Source organism: Danaus plexippus, chromosome 8 (assembly GCF_018135715.1).
Source record: "Danaus plexippus chromosome 8, MEX_DaPlex, whole genome shotgun sequence".
NCBI classification, from domain to species: Eukaryota; Metazoa; Arthropoda; class Insecta; order Lepidoptera; family Nymphalidae; genus Danaus; species Danaus plexippus.
This window is the reverse complement of record NC_083542.1, coordinates 8,538,489-8,565,585: the sequence shown is the minus strand read 5'-3', so window position 1 is coordinate 8,565,585 and position 27,097 is coordinate 8,538,489. Positions and strand designations below refer to the sequence as shown.

The window sequence follows — 27,097 nt, the reverse complement described above, 5'->3', positions numbered from 1 at the left end:
CAACAAATTATCACCTAATTTCATTGAAAGCGATATCATTTACAACAACCTTTTCTACTTTTAATGTTGATTAAAACATTATATTTTCGTAGAACAAAATCCATTAAGTATATTAACTGTAACGAGTAGCTGTGGTTTCATGTAACGTCTTGATATCAAAGCAGAATCTCTAATTCAACGATGTTGTGGTCATTGTAGCTCGCGTTACAAGTTGCCCGCCTAATAGACATTATATTGTTCGACCTCCGCGTCTACAATACGTCTCTGTTAATATATATTTAATGTGAAACAAAAAATACGATTACATTACTTGATTTCTTAATTATATTTTTTTTCTTTTAATAATTTAAAAGTTGTAGGCGTTTCGCTATTGTGCATGTGGTTTACAAACTGAATAATAATGCGTAAGTTATCCCACAAGTTATTTCGTGTCTCCGATGGACGATGCTAGACTTTCGTGTTTAATCCTTTTCTATCTAGTCTACGTCACTTTCAGTAATGTACACAACACACGCATCACCAATGTCGCGATAAGGCTTCGATAAAAATGATCTTATCATTCCACTTCGATAACAACGCGAACGTAGATGTATAAATGTGATTTAAAATAATAAATAAAATAAAATGCGCGCCATCAAACTTTTGACGTTTTACTTTTTAATTTGGAACCCGGTGCGGACGCAGGAGATCACAGAGGAATCCAGATTAATAAAAGTTTGTTCATATTGTACGTGCAGTGAAATACCAGAAGTGGATGGCACACATTTGGTGCTAAATATATTGTGTTCTGAATTGGATCGCATAGAAAATCTCGCTGATTTGGATAAAATTCAATGGCCGGAAAATCCTAATGGTTTGAAAATATCCGCGACTTTTGAGGGGATGGGTCTATCCACTCTAGGCAAGTGAGTACCTACCTATATAAACATACTATACGTAATGAAAACAATGCAGTCATACTATCACTAGCTTAACTTTTCTGTATGATATACTTTTTAGATGACCTATTGCTAAAGTTAATTTTAAAATATCGTTACATAATTATCTAACATTGAAAACAACCGCATTTATGAAAAAAAAACGACTACATTTTAAAATGATTAAGTAATTGCCAAATTACTGACAGCAGTTTCTTATCTCGTTTCAATTAAACAGGATTATAAAACTTGTTCACACTGTAATTGTTTTATCTCGGCACTAAATCTCAATTAAAAGTATGTAGGATCATAGAGATCTTTATATTCTTATCACAAGCCCTTTACCTTGAATTTATGGTGTATAAACAAAGATTGCTCCAAAAGGTGACTTGATAAATATTTAATATTTTATTAATATATAGCAGATATTTCACCAATACGAAAAAAAAGTAAAAACTATTAATATATTAAGGACACAAAGCATTTCAGTTTCAAAATTAATGCTAAGAACATAAATCCGCGGCCAATATTCATTGGACTATTATAACAACCTATGTAACGACGAGGTAATCGGACGAATAAGGCACTCAATCGAATAATCATTGACTTAAAATGCCTCACAGAATTTTGGAATACAGGTGATACTCTCTTTTTGCTAGACCGATATTAATGAAACATAACTCAGAACTATCAAAGAAACCGACATTCAAATGAAAAAATCGTATCAAAATCGCTTGAGACCTATGACGCCACGGACACATACAGACATAGACGTCAAACTTGTAACAACCCTCTCGTTGCATTTGGACTAAAAAACACGCATCAACATAAAGACATTCAAAAAAATTTTACTTTCCCGATTTTGTAGTGACATGACACATAATACCACTAAAATACCTACATTTTGTACACTCGGACACTTATTCATGTTGTTATCATTATTTATCAAGAACTACCTTTGTTAGTTATTGGAATATGTCATGTTAGTTTTTGATAAATAACGTGATTCATTAATATATCTAATTCATGTAGGTGCTAATTCTGTCCAAGGAGTTTTTATTTTACTTATTAGTAAAGATTTTCACGATATAATTACTGCAACATCTCGTTCTCATTAGTTGATAAGGAGTCATTCACTTCCTGAGAAGATCCGCAATTCAAACATTGTCGCTCACTGATTGATTACGCTATCGCGGGAAATTTGGGCCGTGTTTTTTTGGATGACAGTTTCTTTTCCATTTTAATCATCAAATGATACAGAATTCTTTATTTAAATGTTATTTCTTTAAATTTGAATCACCTTTGGTTTTATATAAATTAATTTGGTTTTATATAAACAACTGATTTGAATGAAAATGTTAAGGGGCAGGTCACTGATATTACTTAATTTTGTATTTAATATGCTGGATTTATTCTTGACAGTGAACTACGATATAAATTGTTTACATTGTCATTCAACCTTCGCTACAAGTGGTAAATCACTGCCACATTTAAAACAGATTACATGATGTCAGATGTAGGATGTAATCGTCTCGGATTTGTATGCGATATTCTTAACGAAGAGTTTCTAAGGTTTATTTTAAAAAACTATTGAAGTCACCATACTAAGTGTATGATAATTAGGGCGATTTGCAAAAATATTTAAATAATTTCGTTTGCTTCAGATTACCACCTAATTCTCAAGTAGAGACGCTCAGATTCACAAATAATGCTATCAAAACATATTGGCCCGACCCATTCAGCGATGTTCCCAACCTGAAGAGAATATCGTTCACACAAAACGAACTCTCAGAGATCACTCCCGACCTCTTTACGAAGATAGAGAGCTTAGAAGATTTAGATTTGTCGTATAATAAAATCGGAGACATAAATCCTCTAGATTTTAAATTTTTACACAACCTAAAGAAGTTGAATTTGCAAAGTAATCTTCTAAAGAAAATACCAGTAGCTTCACTCGAACCTATGACAGTGTTGGAAGACTTGGACCTCAGTAAAAATGGAATTCAGGAAGTGTTGCTCAGACGGGTGGAGAGTGTAACTTTGAAAGGAATTAAAAGGTTAAATTTAAATAGCAACAGAATACGATCAATACTTAAAGAATCTTTTCCGGATAACAACAGCATGTAAGTGTATAATATTTTATGTAATTATTCTAAGCGCACGGTCTTAAATTTATTATCATTTCAGAGAACTGTTGGATTTATCTAATAATATAATTGAGATGGTCGAAGAGGATGCGTTGTCCTCGTGCATCAATTTAAGAGAATTGAACCTTGCGCAGAACAACATAACGTTTCCTTTCGCTGTTCCGCCGACACTTCAGATCGCTATATTGAAGATAAACACCTTGTACCACTGGCTGAACTTCCCCGCCGGCATCACCTACATAGATCTTTCTTATAATCGTTTATCAGCTCTGTATAATGAGGAGACTGTTGATTTTAATAACCTTGAGGTGAATTTAAAGTGAACTGCAGTATTGCACCAGTTTTGTGATTATTTATCCCTCCAATGCAATTTATTTTCAGATTCTAAGTATAGGCGGTAATCAATTACGAGATTTTGATATACAAAGAAAACTTCCAAAGCTATTCAGCTTAGATATATCTTATAATCTGTTACAAGAAGTGCCTAAATGTCTGAGCAGCGAAATTCTCCCCAATTTGGAAGAGTTGCGTTTAGATGGCAACCCAATGGAGAGCATTTATTTTAAGAATATAATAGCCTTAAAGTATTTATATATGAACGATCTGATTAAACTGACAGTAGTAGATGATAAGGCATTCAGTAATGTTATTGGCAGACGCGGTGACGACGATGTTAATTCAGAGAAGAGTTGTTTTTCTCTCTATCTCTCTCATAATCCATCCCTCAGTAACATCCAAGATGGAGCATTCGACGGTACAAACGTTTGTTTGGTGAGTTTCCGTAACCAAACATTTACTCTACTAAGAACTTAATAGTACCTACACTCGATTGAGTGTTTTGTCGTTCCAATACACCTATCCTCAACACCTTATAATTCTCATCAACCTTGAATACACTTTAAGTAGTTTTGCTTCAATAAGTTAAAAAGTTATAATAAACATTATCTGAATACTATCAATGAAGTAGCTTACCAAAATAGTCAACTCGTTTAACACTTTACTGACAGAAGGTGTAAAGTCGACCCCGAATTCGTTACATCTTCTTTGATGGGCGAAATGCGTCTTTATGTGTCGGATATAAATAATTTAATTCAATCCAATCCTTTACGGCCTTCGTCGGAAGAAAATGTGCATTGTATGTCATATAATATATTGTACCTCGGCTCTTTCAGTTAGACATAAGTCACAACAACCTTAGCGTACTGTCTCGTTCGGTGATGTCTCCTCCGCCGACGGAGGGAGTTGATCTCCAATACAATCCATGGCGGTGTTCCTGCGAGATGCAGTGGATTGTTGACGACCTGCTGCCAGTGCTGTATAGAGACAGCCCTCGGTTATTAGATGAGCTCAGGTAAGCATTCGTTAGGATATGTGAAATGTAAGACAGTGGGAATTTTTTTTCTTAAATTATCTTATCTATCTATCTATCTATCTATCTATCTATCTATCTAAGTCTGACAAAACTTGAATGTTTGAATCATTCGTCTTTAAGAAAATTACGTACGAAAATACTTCTTGTAAAGTTGGTCTTGATAAGGCATATACTATTTAGTTCTACCAATTGAAAATATTATTTCAACATTTAGAATTCTAAACTTGAGTAGTCCTGTCTTAATTTACCTGTTTTGTCATAAATCAATATATAATTGTTATTACTCGGTGTACTTCAGATGCGGTTCTCCACGAGCGCACGAGGGTCTTCGTCTTGTACATTGGTACAACTGGACAGGACGCGCTTTGTGTGACCAGAGAGCGCTTGGAGGCTACGAGGTGAGTGTAATAGGTAATAGCGGAGTTGAAGAGTTTTGTTTTAGTACCTATACTGGTTTGAGGAAGGGTACAGAATAGACAATTACAAAAAAAAAACTTGTACTGCGATACTTTTGAGATTTTATATCTGAAGAAAGGATTTTCGAACTATGAAGCATAGAAATAGCGGGATTTTTTCTTTATTCGACATGTAAACTCTAATGACGTTGTTGTTTGTCCACAAATCTCTTTATAATGTCAACAAAATATATTTAACTCAGCATGCACAGATCATAAATCAGTAATATTTTTTTTCAAATCTGTTTATTTTAGATTGAATCCTCAACGGAGCCGAGTAAAGTGACTAATCTGACCCTCATTTTGGGAGGGTGCGTCATAGTTGCTCTCCTCATAGCCATTGCTTTGTTTGTGTACTTGGTGAAGAGTCGAAGAAGACACAGAATAAGACAGGCCGCTCTCAATCGCAAGAGACAAAGTTCAAGTGACGCTAAAAATACCAACGGGCTACACAACGAATTCGCAGCTCTGAATAAAACATGAATCGCTTTAATTGATATTATTTTATTAAAAAAAATACAAAAACGGAGTTATAGAATGTCACTATATATTTGTCTCTAAAAATATGCGCTTGTTAAAAAGGTGCAAAATAATCTCGAGTGAACATTTTTGTATTCAGAAGCATGCATATTTCACAATTTTAGTATATTCTATGGACGGGATACGTTGTGTATTATATAAGTTAACCACTGTTTAAAGCATCATTTGTCAAATTTATGACAGTTATCTATATAAATATATATGGCACATGGCCTCGCTAGTCACATACCCATTTATAGCAATAGAAGTTTAAAACAAGTCATCAGTAAATGTAGTTGAGACTTATTTAAATAGGAGACGGTTGTTTGCTTTGTTTTTATGGTATTGCCTGTATAATATTATGTCTAATAACAAAAATTTAATATTAAAATTAAAACTAAAATAAAGGGCAGCTCCTTCGTTACTCTTCTTCATTGCATGAACAAAACGAGAGCGTATTGAAGTTAATGTTACTCAAACTTTTATTTAATAAAAAAATATATTTATATTTTGAGTATTTTTTTTTATCTTCTTAATGGATTTATTATTCTGCGGATACGCGAGGGACCATTCCACTTTCCTTTAATTAATTTGTTCCAGTATATATATGGCAACACATTGTTATTTACAAAATAAATTATGCGACTCTCTTTACTCTGAAATTGAAAGAATTTGTACAGTCACAATCCTTCGTTTTTACGTTTATATTACTTAACAATATTTAGGGTGAATAACAATTTTTATGAAAGACAAAAGTCAGATTGTACCTGATCAAAAGGGAAGGTTTCGTGAGGTATTTTGTCGTATATGAATTCAGCTAATATTCCGGTCTTAAAGGATGTAAGTACGGGACAAGCGCAGTAACCATCATACTTGACGCTCGGTTTTTTGCCATACATAGTCTGCCAAATGTTACATGCTACGGCGTAGCTCTGTTTACCTGAAAAGTCTCTGTAGAGGTATGAATTGTAATTGATCAGGTCTACGATGGAGATCATTATGTCATTTCGAAATCACATTTCTTTCGAGTGACAACATTAAGGTCACTGTGGAGTTGTCATATGTGCAATTTATATCCGTAATTGTTACCATAATCTAAGGGTTTGGTGAAAAAATGGTATGAATGTAATCTAAGGTAAACGTTAAATTTCATAGAGGAAGTTTTTTGGATGGGCAAGACTATGTTACTTAATTCGATCCCTCGCAGACAATAGCTTGTGACCTAGCTTTGGAAAAAGATGCGTAGCTTTAATAAAACAAAACCTCCAAAATCCGTAGGGTTTAAAAGGTATATTTGTAAATTAAGTATTTATACACCGTAATAAATTCTGAAAGTCTTTTGGATAACATGTTTGTCTCAAAACTCGAAGTTAGAAAGCATTTAGATCACCTCTCTCGTGGGATGAGTTCTATGAGTTATAATGAATTATTATTATTGGCGACGGTGGCGTCCACAAAAATATGAGCTATGTCAAACCTTAGCCATGAATATCAGTAAGTAAAAAACATAACGGATCTTACTGATAGCAGCGGCAGTCTTGCTGTTAGGCGTATTGACACAGTCTCCCACTCCATATATATTGTTATATCGGGTGTGCTGTAGAGTGTGTTTGTCCACATCGAGGTAATTTTTGACAGCCAGCTCCTCGCACTTGGTGAGACATGCAGGAGGCGACATGGACGGAGTAACGTGAAGAAACTTGTATGGTAAGTATATTATCTAAAACAGCAGTGGGTTTTTTAAAACACAATTCTTTTCTTATAACAAACCCCCAATCTAAACATAAAACAAATCTTGCTTGTAGTGTTGCCCAAATAGAAGATCATAACGAGACTTAACCATTATATTTATAAAATCTAGCTTTTAATCAAAGAATAACGTAAGAGGCATATCTAGAACTTAAATTAACATAGCCAATATAAGGACCAAAAAATTTGTAAATGTCTAAACCTTAATAGTTAACTCTTTATAAAGCTTTGTTATTGTAGAAAGTCGATTATCCAGCCCTTACTTATACGGATTCGAGATTATCCGGACAACCTATCGTAACCAATTATATTAAATACCTACCAGTCAATTTTAGGTAAGGATGAACGTTTCAGAACTGGCATTACACCGAACTCTCCCAACAGCATCGCTATCCCAAGTGTTTTGTTATTGATTTAGCTAGTTAGTAAAAGCAAATGTATCTCTCAAATGTATCTCTGGGGTGCGTGTCACATATACTATATACTTATTTTAAAATGTCAAAGCGAAAAAGATTGCTTTTATCGCTTAAAGATAAAATTACCTACTATTATTGATTTATAAAACAAGAAGTTACAGGGTATGACTTAGCTGATAAGTTTGGTGATCCAAAATAAGTGACATAAAGAACAGTTCCTACCGATTCAATTTTTAATTAGGCAGTTAAATTAGGTAGTGAAAATTGTAATATGAACGCTTTAATTATTTGTTTTTACGATAAACGATCAACTTAAATCAACAGTTAAATAAAACATCAGGTTGCGATCAATCATTTGTGGCGAGTAATGGATGGTTGTAAAGATACAAATCTCGACATGGAATTCGCGAATTGGAAAGCGGATAAACGTCAGCTGAACTATTCTTTTAAAGATGATTTTAAAAAGAAATTAAATGAAAATAATTTGATTCGGATTTAGTTTATAATGTTGATGAAACCGGATTAATTTGGAAGTCTTACAAAATTCGAAAGCCAAAGATGTTTTAAAAGTATCATTAATTTATAAAATCGAAGAGGAGCATAAATGAACTCTGAATTATTCATTGTTTGGTGTGACAGTTGACAACATTGTCAAATTGACAATTGACAACAAATCAGAACTATTTTGCTTCATAAGGCGGCAATTAAAATTTCGGCGGAACTGTTATAGAGAAAATGGAAATATACAAGTAAAATTTTTAATAAATTAATAGACATTGAATTTCTTTGATATGTATTTGTTGTATTTAACAAGGACGTAACATTATGTCCTACATATGGAAACTACATTCTCCATATATTAGAGTATCCAGATTTTCAATTATCCGAATACAAAGTTGTAGTATATGAAAACAAAATATTGACATTAATTTGGCTGTATTTTAAAGACCCTGCAATTTTATGAAAAAAATATAGAAAGTATACAAGCATATTTTCGTATCTACTAAATTCTTTATACTGAGTTTTTCGTCTCTGGTCATAGACTTGTAACAACGGCAAGAACAAGATCAAAACTGATTTCGGGCAACACAACATGCTGGGTTCAAGTTTAGTAAGTTATAAAAATTTTAATAAATACTTGTCCGTGACTATCCATGAAGATGGCCTCTCTAGGAGTCACCTCAATGAGTTCCAAGTTATAGTTGATAGTGATATTTTTATTCATTGCGATTTTTTGAAGAGAGCCAGCGTACTTCGATACACCGAATAGTATATTACCCGCCGTATTGTACGTGATGTTGGTCAACGAGTCTATTTTGTTCTTAAAATAAAAATAACCCCAATTATATAATCTATTACCCCAATTATATATTATATATTATATATTATATATAATAAATAACCTCAAATAATTAAGAAAATTAAAGTGATATAAAATTTAATTAAAGCAGACTATTGAATTATCATTAAATCATATATATGGCATATGGTTTTCTTACCAATCTCCAGTAATCGTTCGCTAGATACATAATCTTCTGAGCAGCTCCGGAACATTTCCCAGGCGTCTTAGGAAACGTGAATAATGCGTGTCCTCCTCTAAAACTTTTTACACAACACCAGCACTTCTGACAGTAGTCTGGCGAGTATGTTGTCGACACCGGGAGTAGGGGATTGTCGAGAGCATCCTTAAAACCTATAACCTGGACTTAAATGTATTTATATCCATTCATGAGATATTTCACATTACTTCACGAGACATACTTGTTCGTAATCGTTCTTCAAACCCACAGCCACTACCATGTGCTCGTATCTCACTTTATAGCCACAGGCCGTGTAAACAACATTGTTACAAGGATCGAACTCGTCCGCCGCGTCCTTCAACCATATAACGTTTCGTGGTAGAATCGATCTCGTCGGTCGATGGCTGTGTTTAAACTCTTTTAAACCGGCTCCCACTAACGTGAAAAGTGGTTGGTAGTAGTGGACCTGTTCATACGAAAAGTATGAAAATAAAAAGGTTCAACACTATCGTTAGTTGGCGTTGCGTCGATGAAAATTTAAATATGTTCTTATATACATAATAAAATATAGATTGCCTTGTTAGGTTCCAATACTATGATATCCTTGTCATTAAATTTCTTAGCAAGTCGCCAAGCAACGCTACAGCCTCCGGTACCGCCGCCAACTATCAACAATTTGCATCTTAAAATAAAAAATCAATATTAATTTACGATTCGCTACCACAGTTTAAAATTGATAAAAATAAACTGTATTTACGTAAATTCTTTTCTCCCAGACGCGAAACCGCAACACAAATTTAAAATTTCCCGCCGACTGATGTTTAAACATTTCCAGATCCCTCCCATTTAAGAAAAAAAATAAGAATAAAATAAAAACAACAAAATAAATTTACAGCGAAATCATTTTTACATTTCCAAGTCTAATTTTGATATGTTCGGCCAACTGGAATTATACAATCAACAAACCTGATGCATACAGCCGTTACTTATTCATTGAGAATTTATATTAACTCAGATTAAATATTTTTAAGAATATCAGAGTACAGATAAAAAATATTTGAGGGTCGTTAAAGTGAGTAGAGAGGACTGATCATTGACACTAATAGTGGCAACACTGCTCGAGGTCTGTAAGTTTATATTTTTAGTACGAATATTTCTACTTGTAATTGTAGGAAAATAAGATATTATCAGGCGTCATAATAAAACAATGTAGTAATTTTAATGATTTATTTATAAAATAACATGCTATTAATTATTTGATACACAAAAATATATTATTGATGTTATATATAAAATTCAAACTTAACATGTAAATATCTGTTGTTATATGATCTTCTTAATGACTAATATTTGTAGATTGATCTTAAAAAATATTTATATTTTTTTTATTACATCATTTCAATATATCTATAATCAAAATAAATTTAAATCAATTATTCCTTCAACTAAAGTAGCATTTTAATTGCAATTATTTTACTTTTGAACAAAAGTAAAATCTGTCAGATTAATAAAAGTTATTCAGTTACATGGCAACACAGTTACAAAAAATAAATAATCTCAACTTAGCAAAACTGAAGACATTATTTATATAAGTCGTTCTCAGTCCAATCATTAAATTTGTGATATGTTATATGTTATATTGAACTTTACAAAAATATTAATAGATTTAATAATTAATCTACAAACAAAATATAGTTTACAAAAGCAACATATATACATATATATAGCAGTTAGTCTAGCAATCAACTGTGTTATTGCTTCACATATAGTATGTTTGGTTTAGTTCCTGCCGAGTGGATTGATGATTTTCCTTATGAACTCTGGTCCGTTATAGTTTCCTTTGAGCATAAAGTTCCAGTACAGGAATGGGAATAAATGTCTCTTCATGTAAAAAGCCAGCACACTCTCACTAGCCTGGGGACGAAGGGAATCATTGTTACTTTATTTGTTTTTGTTTTATAAGTATAGAATTTTAAGCCGGCCTATCCCAAAGTGGAAAACGTCCATGGGGGGTGATTTGTAATCTAACGTAGCTAGCATGTGTTATAGCGGTTTTTCAGAAGGTGAAAAAGGGGGGGCGATAAAAAATAATTTGTTCTCAGAGTGGGCAGAAGACAAAATACTTTGGGAAGCGCTGTTTGCAAACACTTTTATTGAGAAATATATGTGATAAGATCATGATGTCAAATATCACAAGTTGACTACAACTTTAAAAAACCCTGGATTATAAATTGTTTTGTGGCAGATTGCTGTAATTGTGTATTTAGACAGAGAGAGACAGAGAGTGTTTAAAATACTGTTACTATAAGTGACGTAGTTTAGGTATGACAGTAGCATTGAACTATAATTTAAGAAATGAAACGCAAAGAAGATTCTTTCATTCCTATCAGGGAACACAGAATTGTTGTATACAGATGACACTACAGCTGGTTACCATATCTATTTTATTTAAGTATACATAAATAATTTCTCTGTACTCAATAGCAAGTGCGTGCGGACGGAGCCGCGGTCGTAGACTAGTGTGTGTATTTTATATGATGTAAGTAACCTGGTTGAACGGTAAAGTCTCCCGCGGGACACCGTCGTACACGAACTCCGCCAGCACGCAGGTGTTGTATGATGTGACCAGGGGACAGGCGCCGTAGCCGTCGTAGCGTCGTAGAGGCGTCGTAGCACCCATCGTGCGTAGCAGGTTCTGTTCCACGACGTAGCTCTGTTTGGCTAGAAATTTTGGTTCGCTAAAGATACCACTGTTGTGTAAATGACATATCTCTACAGGTAGCTTTAGTTAGGTAGTCACGGCTGTAATTCGCCATAATTAATTCGTTAACTCATTGAATAAATGATAGGATTTTATTCACTTGCGTTCAGAAAAGTAATCAAAATAGTATAGCCTTTCAAATTAATTTAATGTAGATGTATATAACTATTTACATAGAATATTACAAGAAGCACTATATTTGAAACCTTAGAGCGCATATATTTTTAAGACACAAAAACATATATTATCTGTAATAGAACACGAGGTTTGACATGTCACGTGACGTATGGAGACCAAGCAACGAATGGTTCGGTTTCCGGTTGCGTTAGATGCAAGGCGGCGCTAGTAGCGGCAGGGCCCAGGCGATATGCCGACTAATGTGTATAATACAAGCAGACAGTTCAGTTAGCTCTCCATAGTTGGATCCTAATAGTTATCGCAAGTTTGCATCTTTAAATCACAGCTCACTCCTGCGTGAAAAACTGAAAGCGCTGCGTTTGACGTTGCAAACTAGTAGTAAGGCTAGCGATGAATCCTCAGCACTCACCTATAGCAGCAGCCGTCTTGCTGTTCGGCGTGTTGGTACAATCCCCGATGCCATATATATTATCGTACTTCGTGTGTTGTAAGGTGTATTTATCGACGGTGAGGTAGCCGGCTGCGTCCACCAGACCCTCGCTGCTCTGAAGAAAGCTTGGCGTCTTCATGGGAGGAGTCACGTGGAGGAGGTTGTACGGGAGAGTCACTTGCTGCAAACGGTTTGAATGATTGAATAATCGAAACGACCGGGATTAGAACCTAGAACCTCCGACACGTGACGTTCTAGTCACTTTGCCAACTAAGCTATCGTGACCTGACTCGACTTGGTGATTTTTTTCTATTTTCAATAAAAACATTGAAGTATTAGTAACAATGATATAAAAAATATAAATTAACACATTTTTTTTTTATTTAGCATCAAAAAACACATCATTAATGTTCCTCATATAACATTTCTTATAGAATACAACTTAAAAATATTTCAATTCTCTTTCATCAATAACTATTACTGAACTGGTTGCTATTAAGATTATTTTTTAAACATAACAATATTGTCCAAACCTTAGTGTGATCGTCCGTGTGTATGAACACTGCCTCTTTCTGCGCCGGCCTTATCTCTTTGAGGACCGTCTTGTAGTTGACCTTAATGTTCTTTCTATTGGCTATCTTCAACAGCACGTCCGCGTACTTCTTCACCCCGAAGATCACCGGGAGGCAGGTGTTGTATGTTATGTTACACTTCGATCGGACGTTTGACTGAAAATATAGAATTAGAAGTTTTGAAATAGAAATATCTTCACACAAAAACCAGTTTCACTTTTATTACTCCTTCAGTTCACTTCACGAGGTAGATATCTCGTTCACAGAACTTCGACATTGTTCTAAATTTAAATGTTAAAATAGGGTTAGTACACAATGTGAGAAAAGGCATTGGACTTTTATAACATACCTATTAGAATATGCATTTTTTACTTATAATTTTAAAACTTGTTTCGACACATTTATTTTTATTTTAAATAAACATAATTTACGTATACATTTGAGGTCTTCTCATGAAGACCGTTGTTTAGACCCTCAGATATTTTTATTTTTCTTGAATTTTAAAGTCTACGTAATATATATATTTTTTTAATAACAACATTCTGGATTAATTAAGGGCAGATAATAAATAGCTACTTGCACATAATACTAGCTAATACCCGCGACTTTGTTATGCATAATATATATAGCGTTCTATATAAAAGCAAAATAGACTTCATTGAATATAAAACGCTCTTAAGACTTTAACAAGTTTATATTGAACTAAGATATCGTAAGGTTATATTTTTGAGATAAAGGTCAAGGGTGTATGAAATAAAACATTAAATTCAACTGATATCTTTCTAGTAGTTTTTTTTTTTGATATTTAATATTAATTTATTATTATTATTTATTTATTTTCATTATATAGATATATATTATACTTACACGATGTATTATAACTTAGTGATTGATGATTCTTGAATAACCTTAAAAGGAGGTTGTGTATTTAACCAATTGTATGTATTTTTGTTTGTGTTTTCTCAAAAATATATACCTATGTATATTCTGTCGATTTGTAAGGGTTTTATATTCAAACGCTAATTTCCAGAGGGATGTAAAGTGTTTTATACATATTTAGTATAAAAGAGTCGAGGGTATAGTTTAAGGACATTCTCGCTCTGGCCGTTGCAACGATCGGACCTCTTCGAAATAAAAGATTTGTCAAACCCGAGTTAATGACGACAATCAAGAACATATGCATTCGTGACGTCATACTTTTTATAAACCACAGTTTGGACATAACTCCGACATATATTATGATGTTCAGTTATTAGGAAATCCAAATGAATTAATTTCTATATGTTAGAGATTGATTGAAATTTTTTATTATATTTAATGATAATAAACGGGATTCACTGTACTGACTAGACAGTGGCTGTATACGATAGGTCTAAATGACTACTACACGTCTTCATCTTTACACTACACACTCAGCGTTCCCCGTTTCACATTCAACAGCCTTCGTTACGTCTATAACTAGCAAGGACTGGTGAATGAAAAACTGTTACCGCTCTGTATGTAGTGAACATGAAACCTACACTAAGTTGTAAGTGTAGATAATATTATGTGTAATACAGCACGATGTTTGTTTTAAAACACGTTCGTCATTCATTAAACAAAAGATAGCAATTATTATTATGAAATACGAACAGAAATATTATCACTCCAGTTTGGAAATATTGAAACTTTTTACTATAAATACATTTTATATTAAATTATTATATATATATATATATATATATATATATGTGTGTGTGTTTTTGAACGATGTACATGTTTGTAATGAGATAACGTGATAGCGATGTCCTGCGGTTTGTATTGAAAAGATAAATAATCTTAAGTAATGCATATAGATTTACAAACACTGTAATGAGGACAATGACATGTCTAAGGACATTTTTTCACGTGATATTATATTTTCGATAGTGGTAACATTCAGATAATTAGTTTGTTTTTTAAATAAAAATTAGATAAAAAAAAACCTGGAATCAATACTAAGATTCCTGGTATATACTTTTTTAAGTAGTCTTACGTTTTAAGTTCACTTCTAGATGACGCGTATGCCGTATATATTATTTATTCCGTCTTAATTCTTATTACGGTACTACTTGGTTAAGATCTACTAAAAAACTTCCTAATTGAGACTTCAGTGGAAGCTGTTACACTTTATTACATTTCTAAGTTAATCCCGGATCGTGTCTCCTCCATTCTTCACGACACTGGCAGTGTGCACGTCTTTGCACGGATGAAGGCCGTGTTTAAAACAACCAACCAACCACTGCCGTACTCTTCCACATCAAATGTTGAAGGAATTGAAATATTTAATAGAAAGGATTAAGTAATAAAATGTATAATGATATTTCGATGAGAATTTAAAATATTGATTTATAGTCTATCGTATATTATGAGAACACGTGATTACGTGATAAAAACGAATAGTTTGCAGTTTTTAGTTGTCAAAAAAATAATCTCAATTTGTCGTATGAAAGCATGAAATCATGGATCTTAGCTAAAAAAATGTATTGAGATTACTGAATTATACTATGGGAGAGTAATCGCATGTCCGCTGTGTGTTAGTCCATGCATATTATATTCCCCGCGTTATAGTCTCTTAGAGTGTTAAGTTCGTAAAATTCGTTTCGACCTCTATTATTTCGAGGGAACATTAAGCAGAATTTGATTTATTTTTTACTTTTAAGTTAGTTATGACATCATATAATTCCTATATGTTGCTATAATTTCACACCTAATGTGTAACAATTTTTTGTCCTATCAGAATAATAACTGCTACTGAAGTTACGACAGTCAAGTAAGTGTCTCATAGTGTTTTTCATTATGTTTACCTGAAAACCTTTGGTAAACTACTTACCTTATTGAAATACGCATCAGCCATGTAGGCGATCTTCTGTGGTGCCCCAGGACACTTGATGGGTGTGTCCGGGTACGTAAAGATGGCGTCACCTCCTTTGAAGTTTTTAATATCGGACCAAGTCTTCTCACAGTAGTCTTGCGAGAATATCGTGGACACGCCGCTGGATTTATCCTTCAGAGCCTCCGTTAGACCTGGCACCTGCGGTGACGATGTTACAACATTATTTCTTAACAAAATCAACTCAAGGTGTCATTGTCACTACATAGAGAGCGTTAATCGTTTTTCATTTATAAACCATCGCATCTTATAATAGTAACGTAGGCTGTTGAATGAAAAACGGGAAACTCTATATACAGCGTCACAAAATAAACTTGTACTAAGTATACAGAACAGAAAATTTCTGTGCGGAAATATCGGCGAAAACCTCAGTACAACCTTTTTCTAAATATTCAACATAAATATTACGAATTATAGTTATATAAGACCTTTAAGCCTTAAAAACTCGTATTACTCACTTTAGCGTAATCGTTGACCAGGCCTGCAGCAATAATCATATATTCATAGTTAATGGTGTGTCCGTTTGTGGTCTTCACCTTATTGTTCTTGGGGTCTACGCTCTGTGCTGAATCTTGGAGCCACTTGGCTCTGTCAGGCAGGACGGAGCGGGCGTGACGACGAGTGGTCGCCACTGACGTCACACCCGCCCCCACTAACGTGAACAGTGGCTGGTAGTAGTGATCCTACAAGTACAGGATATGTCATGAGGCACTCTAATGATGGGACCGAGGAATGTAACAATGTTATAAACAAATAAATAGTCGCTAAGCGAATATAAGTGATAAGGTTGATTAAGGTAAAGCATGATTAGATATCAGTCGATATCTTTGTTACTTCTGGTAAATTAATGAGACCCTAAACAAAAAATTCTAAAATTTCTTTCATTATACCCATCTAGATAAAAATATACTATAATTGAATATATATAAGTGTCGAGTTAATTAACGTGACCTTGAGATGTGTCGACAGTTACTGGTTGTAGTTTATACATTAGCACTGATTAACTACACAGTGTTCCAGCGACCAAGCAAACAATGACACATAGAATAATATAAATTATAACATAATAGAAAATTATTATTATGACTAATAAAAATAACATGAAACAAATTACTCCATTCCCTTATCTATATACATAAAAGGAAGTTGTGTTAGTTACACTACTTATAACTAAAGAACGGCTGTAGGGATGTGGTTCAAAATTTGCGGGGAGATAGTTTAGAACCAGTAGACGGACTTAGGATATTTAATCCTGTTCGATCGAAAAAGAAAAAAAAAATTAATAAAAAAAATGAATACTCGCGAAAATCTTAGATCTCAAAAATTCATAAATTCCAATATCAGGTAATTTATGGTTTCTAGGCGGAAAAGAGTTCGCTCGGTCAGCTATACATATGTATATTACTAACGCCGAAATTAACGCCGACGAAGTCGCGGGCAAAAACTAGTCAAATATACAAATGTGAAAAACTATGTATGGATTTTCGTAAGTCTTTCATGAAAAACGCTGAAAGATTATTTCTGAAATTTTAAAATACTACAAAGTTCTGCGAAGTCACAGTGGACATTGTTTAAGTAGCAAATATACTTTTAAAGATTTCTCTTTCCCTTTAAATTTATCTTGATTTTATGGAGATTCAAGTGTCCTTTAGTTTCAAATTAAAGGCAGATACTGTTTCAATAAATGTTATAAAAAAATATAGTCTATTAAGTCTGAAATAAATTTTTATGTCTTGTTTTATAACTTTTGTTTTACAATGAATGTGGTAATTGCTTTGGAAAAAACAATACTTATTTATGTGTTATTTGTTAAGCTGAAGAGGTTACAACTTACAACATATGTGTCACAACAGGTTATTAAAACATTATTAAATTCCTAATCTTTTTTATGGTATAATAAATTTATCCATAGCTATCTAACTATCTTGTGACACCCTTATTGAATAAAAAGATTTTATTAAGAAGTTTTTATGTGAATCATAACTTACAGAACTTGGTTCAAGTACTATGACAGCATCTTTTTTTAATCTTCTGGCAAATTTTGCTGCCATGGTGCAGCCCCCAGTTCCACCACCTATCACTAACAACTTACACCTAAAAATATTCATTATTTTCATTTAATATATTATCTGTTTTTATTTGAATTATTTTACCTAAAGTTATGTTATATATAAAAAGAGCAATTACATGAATATTCGCAATAGGTGAATCTTCACAGACTTGATGTTCATGATTTATTATTAAACTTTATTACATTATAGTTCTCTTTAATTTATTTTATTAATTACTTACGAATAATCAGCATTTTTAACTGCCGTAACCGAAAAACATCTCGCCATTCCCGGTGTTGCTTTAAAACCAGCTTTGCATAGTATACTATTCATGTTTGCACAAATATTAACACTGTAATACCAAAATTCACAATTTATTCACCCGAAGCTTAAGAAGTTATCACTCGTATTACGCAAGTAATAGTGATTGTGCTTGTTCATAATCGCCTATATCTCGCTTCTCATTTTCAATATTATTGTAAATACCTGATGGCTGATTACTTCATCAATGTTTTGACAGCTTGACCTTTTATTTGGTAATTTAAGTCAGTAGTCACAATTCCTGCGTCAAAGTTTGTTATTACAATAAAACTAGATTCCTTCCAGTAAGAAAATGAATTTATATAGAAAATAAATTTGAATATTTATGTATAAGTATTTTATTTATTTAATTTCTATCATAACATTATATTAATAACTACTTATATTTTCCATAAATTATAATCTGTATTGCTACCGTTCTGATCCCTTTTTGTTTTGACTTTTAAAAATGGCCGACGACGACGAAATTGACATTCTTGGTGATTTTTCATTTAATTCTTGTTTTGCCCAAAATAATCAGGGAATGTAAGTTTTTTATCTTTAACACAACGTTTTTGCGACAATTTACAGACATTTAAAATTTTACTTTTATAGTATTTACAGACGTTATGTCAAAATTGTTATGACAAAACTTTGTTTTTGTTGTGTTTCATAGTAAACAAAACATTAATAAAAATATTTGAGTGTTCGTTTTAAAGAGTATTACTTCCAATAAGAAGTTTAAATATCGTTTTTTCGAACCCGTAGTCCTTCTTGCTCCAACAGAGAAGACACCGTGCACCCTCAATGGCTTCTGGATTCCCCTCCAACAAATTGGTATGATACACAGAATAAAGATAAAAGTTATAGGTGAGGTATAACAGGCAAAATCATCTTTTCCACCTTAACAATATTGGCTTAAAAAAATAATAGCTTTCCGATATATCAATAAGATAAGATGTTATGTTTATTACTATATTCTTAAGTGAATGTTTGTTAAATCAGGCCCAAAGATGGACCATCAAGGAAGTTATCAGGAACAACAGCAAATTATCAGCATACAACGGTCCATACATCCTGGACTCAGAAGGAAAGAGATTTGCTGGCACAAGAAATGGTTGGAATATTTGTTAATTTTTATTTTATGAACTTAAAATGTTTGATTATGTAAACAAATGTTTACAGGCCAGGTATGGAAGAAATGTGAACAAAATATCCAAAGCACTAAAAACAAAAAGTGAATTAGAAATTCAAGCTCTCATAGAAGCAGAGCACGGCATTCTGTTGGAGACGGAAAATATTAAAACACCCGCAGTGAAACCTGACAACATACCCACAGTAGCACAGGAGGAAAAAGTATCTAACTGTGGTAATGTGGATCTTGTGGTTAATAACAACACAGAAGAATGTGAAACGGCACCTGTTCCAAGAAAATGTTCAAAAATGAAGAAATCACACAAAAATATCAAAGAAATTGACATGACCATTGAAACAAATCCAATGATTGGCTCCGAAATATTCTATGACGATGATTTAATTATAGGATCGACAGAGTCCATCGGTTCCGAGTTAGATGTGACAGATGTTGTAGCAACGAGTCTCACCAAGCAGCAAAGAGACAAAACGAAAGTGTTAAGGAAGAATGGAAACCACAGAAGAAAAGTGTCCAGAAACTTCGATAGAAATAGGAGCAAGGATTTTCTTAAATCACCACATAGAAGAAAAAAGGATTCCAGTTTGTCAGATGATAGTGTGAAAAGTCCAAAGATGCAGATTGTTCTGGGCTCTGGGCTGGCCCTGCCTGTGTCAGAAGGTGAAGAAGTGGTAAGGATAATGATATTATTATTAATAATAAGTAATATGCTTGCATTTGCTATATGAATATAACTTCAACAGATAAAAATAGAGAAGAAGCCCGACTTAGATGGTGAAAGTGATATAGAAGTGGATGTAGGCAGTGATTCTGATAAAGATATATATATACCAAAAAATAAAACAGTCAAAGAGGTTGTTCACGAAGAGGTTCCAGTTGCTGTGCCATTGAGAAAATTTGAACCCATGCCCAGAAGAAATCGGAAAATTAACTTAGTAGGTTGACACGGATGATGTTTTGATGAAGAATAATAATATAGAACCTTTTCAATTCTTATTATATATTTGCTATCATCTGTGTTATTCTTCTATTTTCAAATTGAGATTTCAACATTGGAGCTTTTTTTAATTCAATACAAATGTATTATTGTAACAATATATAACAATAAGATGTCTTTAAAATGCCCTCTCAGTGTAATATCCATGTTTTCATATCATTTATGTCCAGGACGGCGGTGGTGGTTACACGATAATGCACACGGAAGCTGGTGACATGTATGAGATAGGTCAAGAACCTCGGAAAGAGAGACAGCAAAGAAAACAAGCGGTCCAACTTATACCGTTGCATGTTTATAACTCTGAGAAACCGGTCAGATATTATTCAATATCATTCAGTATATTTCTATTTCTTCCTATATATGATTCACTTGTATAATTCTTAAATCTTTAGAAAATATTTTTTTATGACTCAGTGACATCAAGTTTTGTTTTGTTAGAAGGTTCAGTCACTCAAAGATTAAATCATTCAATTTGTAAGCTAAGTATAGCATTATTAACTAATAATATTAGCTGTGATATATATATATATATATATATATATATATATATATATATATATATATATTTAGGTATTTATTGCTGAGAATGGCTTGTCAAATAGAGTAATAATGTACTGAAATTTATTTTCCAATTTAATATCAATTCTATATGAAAGTAGATTTCGTATATATTATACATGTTATAACTCCTTCCAGGCGCCGTGTGCGGTGCACATGTTCGTGTCGGTGTTAGTGAGTATGGACGTGCAGGCTCACTGCAGCAGGGCGGAGGTGATGGGTCTGACGGGAGGCAGCTGGGAGCCCGGACCACGAACACTCACACTGCAGCTGTACAGGACTGTGCGGGCCGCCGCCGCACACACGCACTGCGACATGGACCCGGGTCTCAATAGATATATTACATTTGCTATACGCCTGACAGAATCATCCATAGCCAACACTTGTTGTTATCGTACTGACCGATGTCAGCGTCGGGTCGTTGTAAGACAAATACAGAAGGGTTTTATAAATCTTTGTCTACAATACGGGCTATTGTTATTGGTGATATTAATTAATGAAAATTATATTTTTATCGATGCATTAATATTCATGTAATAATAACTTCTGCCGGTGTTTGTGTGTGTTCAGGAACCTGTTACTGATTCACATAACACGAACATCCTAGTCGATCCATTGTCGTGTATCGTTCCCCATCACTCTCAGGACGGCTTTGCATCATTCAGTGTATCACCTCCTGTATGTGGCTTGTTCTCATTCCAGTGTCCCAGTCGTCGTCGGCGGAGTCCCTCCGGTGTCGTGGTGTGAGTGTGTGTGGTTGGCATCACTCCCACCCCCAGTTCCCGCCCTCTCCGTCCGTGAGGGACCTCGTCAGTCAACGCTCGCTCCAGAGCCTCGCCTGGGGTCTGCCGTGTGTGGCGCTGGTCACCTCCCAGCACTGGCCTCCCGGACGCAGAGCCTCGCAACTCAGGTAAGCTACACATCACATGACTCACACTTAACAACCTATTGATGTTTACTTTCTTAGATTAGGTTAAAATAAGTTAAAGGCTGTTTTATGTGATGTTTAGGGCAGCCAGCCAGTTCATTAATTTATGTCAGATTTAAATACTCACAGTCAGTAGAAAATATTACCTGTGGCGGCTGGATCTGAATTTATTCAAACATCAATGTATATATAATTTTAACATAACAGTCTCTCACAGCAACTTTACAAATATTATTTTCTGTGTCATTACTTTGTAACCTGTGATTTAAATTATAAATCATGTATCTATAATTTAAATCATAATGTCTTTCTTCAGAATCAAATAATATATCAACTGAACATGTTGCCAACGTTGTAGATGTTTCCGGGTAGAAGAGGACGACAAACATGCCACTCCGGAGGTCCCCGCGGGCTACCAGCTCAATGTGAAGTTGGAGCGTGACCTGGACCGGAGCACCCTCGACCAGTACTTGGAGGAGCTCCGTGTCCTGGCACACGACACGCTCGCACACGTGGAGCTGCCCGTGGACGTGACGCGGGACGTGTGTCCTCAGGCCGGCATCACTTACATGGAGAAGGTGGGACCTTGGACGCTCTTACATTCAGACCATGCGGCGCTGTTCTGTTTCGTGGATCATAATTATTCTTTGTTCCCACTGTGTCTTAGCAAATTCAACCGAAATATGGAATAACTTCAGTGCTGCCCCGACTATAGCCTACATTTTCTTTATATATTTTCTTCTAAACGGTAGCATATGTTTGTTTCAGTGCCTCTCAAGTGTGAGTCACCACATGCGGTCGGCCGGCTACGAAGACGAGGATCCCATAGTCGCTCGGCTGTTACAAGGAATTAGAGATATATTCAGATAGCACCGAGCTCGCTCTCACTAGACGCATTAGTAAATGTACCTGACTGATACGTAGGGAGTGTAGATAGGGACGTGACAGACGGACGGAAATATATACAATAAGTATTTATGTTGTATTATGACAAGTTGTCCTGTGGCGAGCAGGTCGTTACTTGGAGATTAATTGTTAAGTACGCTAATATAATATTTAAGTTTATTTGACCTTCAATAAAACGTTTTACATTAACTTAACGCCTTTTTCTTCGACTATATCAAGTGTAGTATAAAATCATCTTTTAGTGATGTGACGATCAGGTCATAGAAAATTATATCTGTGAACACTAGCTGTGTGCAGGTCATGTCCGTTTGAATCAGTGGTTCCCAAACGGTGGTCCGCGAACGAACTCAAAACTCTTTTAAATTTTATTAATGTTTAAATACCATATTGTTGTTGATACGAAATACATTGAGTTTTTTAAATAAAGTTCATTTTCTTAGTCATTCACTTTTGTTTTACATCATGGTCCCATGCGAACAACAAAGAATACAAAGTGGTCCCTAGACTCTAGTCAAAAAAAGGTTGGGAACCACTGGTTTCAATGAAAGCGGGTACACATTCCATCATTAAACACATCGACTGTTATTTAAATATGGAGTTGAATATATTGTCTATAATTAATTTGACTCGAGTCGTCTTTCCATAAGACGAGTCACAGTTGTATTCCTTGAAACTGTTTACTTTAAATCCATGTTTTTAGCGGGTCGAGTTCAAACAAACTCTTAAAATAAAAGTCCAAGCTATATGGCACAGTTCCAGTTTATTTAAATGTTACATGTGCTAGATAAAAAAATAATACAGTCCAATTAGTGAAACTCTTTTTACTATGAGACGAGTGGCGAGTGGCGGGTGGTGGGGGGTGGGCCCGACCACCACGCGGTCGCTGGAGACAATACGAATTAATAATTTTATTACAAATCGATTATTTCAATGTTCGTATACACTCTAAACTTGAAAAACATTATACTTTTTACAATTTATAACAAGCAATTTTAACTTCCACATATCTGAGTCCACGCGGACCTTTTGGTAGATAATATTCTCGATAAGGTACTTTTAGACGCTACAGTGTACTGAAAGTGCCTTATTGTATATATAATACGATTCACTTCATCTATTTATACAATTGGCCCGACCGGGAGGGCCCAGTCGTTATAATTTATTCTGGACAAATACATCCCGGACACCCTGTACATAAAATAAAAAACAGACCTCGAAATAAACCACAACGAATGTCGTAAACCTAACATTACGTAGAGAGTCCCAAGGAGAGACAGGCGACACCGATCGGTACGAAGGAAGACGAACGAAACGACCTGCAGTGGGTACGAGTGCCGGGACACGCCCACGACGCGGCTTACGCAATAAATTAAAAATTAATTAAATAATTAAAAAATAATGAATTCCGATCGAATTAGCTCTATAACTATATGTACAAGTGTTAACTTACATCTAATTAGAAGCATCAACTATGAAAACTTATTAACATTGAAGGCACATCATTACGCACCCTATTATCAATATTGTGCAATATCAGGTGCACTCGTCTCGCTGGCTGCTCCGCGGACCGGACGCGACACGCGACAACACGTCTTATATAGAGCGGAATAAGGACTGCGACGGAACGTCGCGAGCCGCGCGGCGTGCGGGCGCCGGCCGCGCGGCTCGGACGGGCTGGTCACTGAGCGATACATAGGGGATCAGTCTGGACATAGTAACGACACAGCCGGCGCACAGCAGTCTCAAGCTCCTAAACGATGTGTTTGCGGTCTGGTAAGTGAACGTTTCATGCGTCTAGTGAGTTGAAACTGCGAGTGTCCGATACAGTGACTCGTATAAATAAAAAAAATATTCGTTCACTATATACTAGTGACCTATCCACGGCTGTACAATGCGTATATCAGTGTCCAGTTCACAGCAGCCTATTGTTATCAACGAAGGGATCCTGTCACGGAACGGTCGAGAGACAATTCAACGCGGAAGACACTCATATCGGCGTAATAACTCATGTAGTGTATAAAATTATGGACTCGTCAATAAACAGAAATCAATAAAAGATCAAAATATGCAGCATCTTCTGCGAGAAATTGTTACACACGTTGTAGACACGCCAAGGATCGCTCTCAACGCAGACTGGAAACGGAACACCTCGTATAACCCTATGATATATATCTATAGTGTACAAACTAAGCAGTCGTCCGCAGAAGGTTCGGAGTAAAGAAGTCCATAAGCTAGTAAAAGTCGCTTCAACAATATATGATACAGCCGTCAGCGCATCCAACCGATTCATTAAAAAAATATACAATAATAATAATAATAATAATTAGAAGCTTATATCGTCGAGGAACAGAATTTTCTTTACGGCGAACGTATCGTATAGTCGTTACGACGTTCAGTGTCACAGTTATTAATATTATTATAATAAATAATTTACAATATACCCGAGCCGGCGCCGGCCGCCGCGCCTGACCGCCGCCTGAACCTTGGCTTCTGGAAGGATTTAGTTTATTATAGTTACATTCGACAATCTGTTCATAGAAATCTTAAAACTCGGCCCGAGCCGACTACTCCCCTACTCATTTCGCCGCAGCACCGCGCCGGCGGCCGGGCGACAGTCTGTGCTTATCTAAGAGTCATTCCTCAAAACAATGTCTCAGATACAGGGTGATGCTAGAGCATGCACATCGTCGTTAGTATATATAGTAGTCCGCCCGCTGTATCCTCGTGGTGTGAGCTGCACGGGCGTTCACTCGATGCTCTTGACCCTGGCCATGACCTTCCCCTCGTACATGGGCAGCGTGTCTCCGTCGCTGCTCACCTCCTCCTGTATGACCGTGTTGTCGAGGTCCGCGCACTCCGTCTTGAAGAAGTATCTGTTGGCAATAAGAATAAATATAAAACTGGTTCTATGATAGTGAGGTGACCGTTTGTGAGAGCGAAACATGTTCACCACAACTACGCCATAGACATGATTTCCAGTGAATGCTATGACCTAAAACGTCAATGGAATAAAGAAATCTTATTAATTCGTATAGCAAGTCGTATAGCATTATAGCAATGGCGGCAATGTGGCGTGAAGGGGAAATCTTGAAGAAGTTTGGAAAAATACTTAGAACCTCCTCCGTAAAAAAACTAGACAAGATTTAATATATTTTTTTAATGAAATGTAATGAAATAATGTCTACAAAATAAAATATGAGACTCGAATGAACAACATCTTTTTAATACTATAAATCTGTTAATAGTACAAAGAAAACAAATAACGAATGTTTACCTATAGTTTCCCTTCCTGGGCAGATATTCCTTAAACGTGCGCAGGGTGAGCGGCGAGGCGGGCACCTTGAATCTGTAAGGGACACTCTCGTCCAGGAAGTTAACCACGACCACGGTGTGCTCGGTGCCAGCTCCACTCGCGGCGCCTGTAGCTGTACCGCTGCCGCTGGACTTGCTGCCCGTACTGCCGGTAGTGGCGCCAGTACTGAAAGTGAACAGTTGTTGGATTACGTCAAAAATGCCTGCTCGCACCTCTCTCTCTCTTATTCTATGTTCAGTAACTTCCATCTCTCTCTAGCTTCCCGTCGTCTCGCCCTATCACAGTCGTCGTAACGTTCTTACTACATGTCGCATGTCACTGACCGTGTCCGCGCCTGTGTCTTGTCCCGGCGGCGGTGGTCTTCCCTGTCGGCGGAGGAGCCCCGAGAGGACAGGTCCCTGAGCCGCCTCTCCGCCCTCTCCGAGCCCTCCGCTATCCACAGCAGCAGGCGCGGCTCCACACTGGCCGCCCCCTCGCTCACCACCGACACCCCGCTGTCCGTCAGCTCCGTCACCGTCTTCTTCGAGAATGATCTGCGGTAGGAACGGAATTATGAGAACGCTCAATCATTATTAATATAGGATCGTTGAGATTAAAAAAATATAATATAGAGAAAAATATGGCCGCCAGCACCGAATGGGGTTTCGAAGCGACCATTGCGGTCCCTTACATCAGGGCAAGTTCACGGTGTTGTTGACGAAGTGCACAGTGTTTTCTCAAACAAAAGGCTGATAAGAATGAATAGGCGATGTCAATATCATGTATGAGTTCAGTGTATATGTGGCTTGCGAGGCTCCGGGAGGACATTCGACCGTATAAATAGAAATAAAGATGAAAAGCGATCCATGGGTTTTGTAGACGAAACGTACACGAAAAGTAATCATAAACCAAGCAAACTTGGCCATTAGATGTGTTCAGGTATGAAAAAGTAAGTACCGCTGACTTCTGTATTACAACGAAAAAAAAATTTTTTTTTTTGCTTGT

General features: G+C 35.5%; 5 protein-coding genes across 14 annotated transcripts in view; 2 read left to right on the top strand and 3 right to left on the bottom strand.

Moving 5' to 3' along the window:
- The first annotated feature begins 207 nt into the window (after positions 1-207).
- LOC116771205 (leucine-rich repeat-containing G-protein coupled receptor 5-like) lies at positions 208-5,918 on the top strand. 2 transcript variants are annotated; one of them, XM_032662997.2, is made up of 8 exons: positions 208-404; positions 497-905; positions 2,582-3,040; positions 3,105-3,372; positions 3,446-3,835; positions 4,237-4,415; positions 4,735-4,834; positions 5,147-5,918. In XM_032662997.2, the coding sequence occupies exons 2-8, from the start codon at positions 625-627 to the stop codon at positions 5,372-5,374; spliced, it is 1,905 nt and encodes a 634-aa protein (XP_032518888.2). In that variant the 5' UTR covers positions 208-404; positions 497-624; the 3' UTR covers positions 5,375-5,918. The 2 variants fall into 2 exon arrangements, with proteins under 2 accessions (XP_032518888.2, XP_032518880.2); XM_032662989.2 differs by having other exon boundaries at positions 208-905.
- On the bottom strand, positions 5,402-10,063 carry LOC133318856 (sulfide:quinone oxidoreductase, mitochondrial-like). 2 transcript variants are annotated; one of them, XM_061521231.1, is made up of 8 exons: positions 9,853-10,055; positions 9,672-9,777; positions 9,337-9,561; positions 9,075-9,275; positions 8,714-8,896; positions 6,932-7,130; positions 6,178-6,350; positions 5,402-6,066 (listed from the first exon to the last, which is right to left on the bottom strand). In XM_061521231.1, the coding sequence occupies exons 1-8, from the start codon at positions 9,939-9,941 to the stop codon at positions 5,935-5,937; spliced, it is 1,308 nt and encodes a 435-aa protein (XP_061377215.1). In that variant the 5' UTR covers positions 9,942-10,055; the 3' UTR covers positions 5,402-5,934. The 2 variants fall into 2 exon arrangements, with proteins under 2 accessions (XP_061377215.1, XP_061377216.1); XM_061521232.1 differs by lacking the exon at positions 5,402-6,066 and having other exon boundaries at positions 6,203-6,361; positions 9,853-10,063.
- A 245-nt stretch (positions 10,064-10,308) lies between these two features.
- LOC116771215 (sulfide:quinone oxidoreductase, mitochondrial) lies at positions 10,309-18,581 on the bottom strand. Of its 2 annotated transcripts, XM_061521323.1 has the most exons (9): positions 18,445-18,581; positions 18,200-18,310; positions 17,896-18,001; positions 16,366-16,590; positions 15,848-16,048; positions 12,958-13,152; positions 12,404-12,605; positions 11,644-11,816; positions 10,309-11,009 (listed from the first exon to the last, which is right to left on the bottom strand). In XM_061521323.1, the coding sequence occupies exons 2-9, from the start codon at positions 18,289-18,291 to the stop codon at positions 10,875-10,877; spliced, it is 1,329 nt and encodes a 442-aa protein (XP_061377307.1). In that variant the 5' UTR covers positions 18,292-18,310; positions 18,445-18,581; the 3' UTR covers positions 10,309-10,874. The 2 variants fall into 2 exon arrangements, with proteins under 2 accessions (XP_061377307.1, XP_061377306.1); XM_061521322.1 differs by having other exon boundaries at positions 18,200-18,502.
- Positions 18,582-18,695: 114 nt separating this feature from the next.
- On the top strand, positions 18,696-22,989 carry LOC116774167 (uncharacterized). Of its 3 annotated transcripts, none has more exons than XM_032666834.2 (10): positions 18,696-18,804; positions 19,027-19,095; positions 19,264-19,375; positions 19,444-20,082; positions 20,155-20,346; positions 20,579-20,719; positions 21,105-21,291; positions 21,669-21,876; positions 22,253-22,472; positions 22,663-22,989. In XM_032666834.2, exons 1-10 carry the CDS (start codon positions 18,728-18,730, stop codon positions 22,762-22,764), a joined length of 1,947 nt encoding a protein of 648 aa, XP_032522725.2. In that variant the 5' UTR covers positions 18,696-18,727; the 3' UTR covers positions 22,765-22,989. The 3 variants fall into 3 exon arrangements, with proteins under 3 accessions (XP_032522725.2, XP_032522719.2, XP_061377304.1); XM_032666828.2 differs by having other exon boundaries at positions 19,027-19,128; XM_061521320.1 differs by lacking the exon at positions 20,155-20,346 and having other exon boundaries at positions 19,027-19,128.
- Positions 22,990-23,541: 552 nt separating this feature from the next.
- Positions 23,542-27,097, bottom strand: part of LOC116771479 (axin) — a 61,354-nt gene continuing 57,798 nt past the window's right edge. For all 5 annotated transcript variants that reach the window (XM_032663331.2, XM_061521253.1, XM_032663349.2 and 2 more), the window contains 3 exons: positions 26,437-26,646; positions 26,075-26,278; positions 23,542-25,673 (listed from right to left, as the gene is read on the bottom strand). In XM_032663331.2, coding sequence (XP_032519222.2) covers positions 25,547-25,673; positions 26,075-26,278; positions 26,437-26,646 — 541 coding nt within the window. In that variant the 3' untranslated portion in view covers positions 23,542-25,546. The remainder of the gene's footprint in view (positions 25,674-26,074; positions 26,279-26,436; positions 26,647-27,097) is intronic.

Bases quoted from the DNA above. Each gene is read 5' to 3' on its own strand.
- LOC116774167 (XM_032666828.2), top strand. From the start codon at position 18,728: ATGGCCGACGACGACGAAATTGACATTCTTGGTGATTTTTCATTTAAT. The intron at 18,805-19,026 runs GTAAGTTTTTTA...TCGAACCCGTAG, and splicing joins GCCCAAAATAATCAGGGAAT to TCCTTCTTGCTCCAACAGAG. The intron at 20,083-20,154 runs GTAAGGATAATG...TAACTTCAACAG, and splicing joins TGTCAGAAGGTGAAGAAGTG to ATAAAAATAGAGAAGAAGCC.
- LOC116771215 (XM_061521323.1), bottom strand. From the start codon at position 18,291: ATGAATAGTATACTATGCAAAGCTGGTTTTAAAGCAACACCGGGAATG. The intron at 13,153-15,847 runs GTAAGTAGTTTA...CTATATTTTCAG, and splicing joins CTGATGCGTATTTCAATAAG to TCAAACGTCCGATCGAAGTG. The intron at 11,817-12,403 runs GTGAGTGCTGAG...CAAAATTTCTAG, and splicing joins CAAGACGGCTGCTGCTATAG to CCAAACAGAGCTACGTCGTG.
- LOC133318856 (XM_061521231.1), bottom strand. From the start codon at position 9,941: ATGGGAGGGATCTGGAAATGTTTAAACATCAGTCGGCGGGAAATTTTA. The intron at 8,897-9,074 runs GTAAGAAAACCA...TTTTATTTTAAG, and splicing joins CGAACGATTACTGGAGATTG to AACAAAATAGACTCGTTGAC. The intron at 6,351-6,931 runs GTAAGATCCGTT...GAGACTTTTCAG, and splicing joins CAAGACTGCCGCTGCTATCA to GTAAACAGAGCTACGCCGTA.
- LOC116771205 (XM_032662997.2), top strand. From the start codon at position 625: ATGCGCGCCATCAAACTTTTGACGTTTTACTTTTTAATTTGGAACCCG. The intron at 3,373-3,445 runs GTGAATTTAAAG...ATTTATTTTCAG, and splicing joins TTGATTTTAATAACCTTGAG to ATTCTAAGTATAGGCGGTAA. The intron at 3,836-4,236 runs GTGAGTTTCCGT...CGGCTCTTTCAG, and splicing joins ACGGTACAAACGTTTGTTTG to TTAGACATAAGTCACAACAA.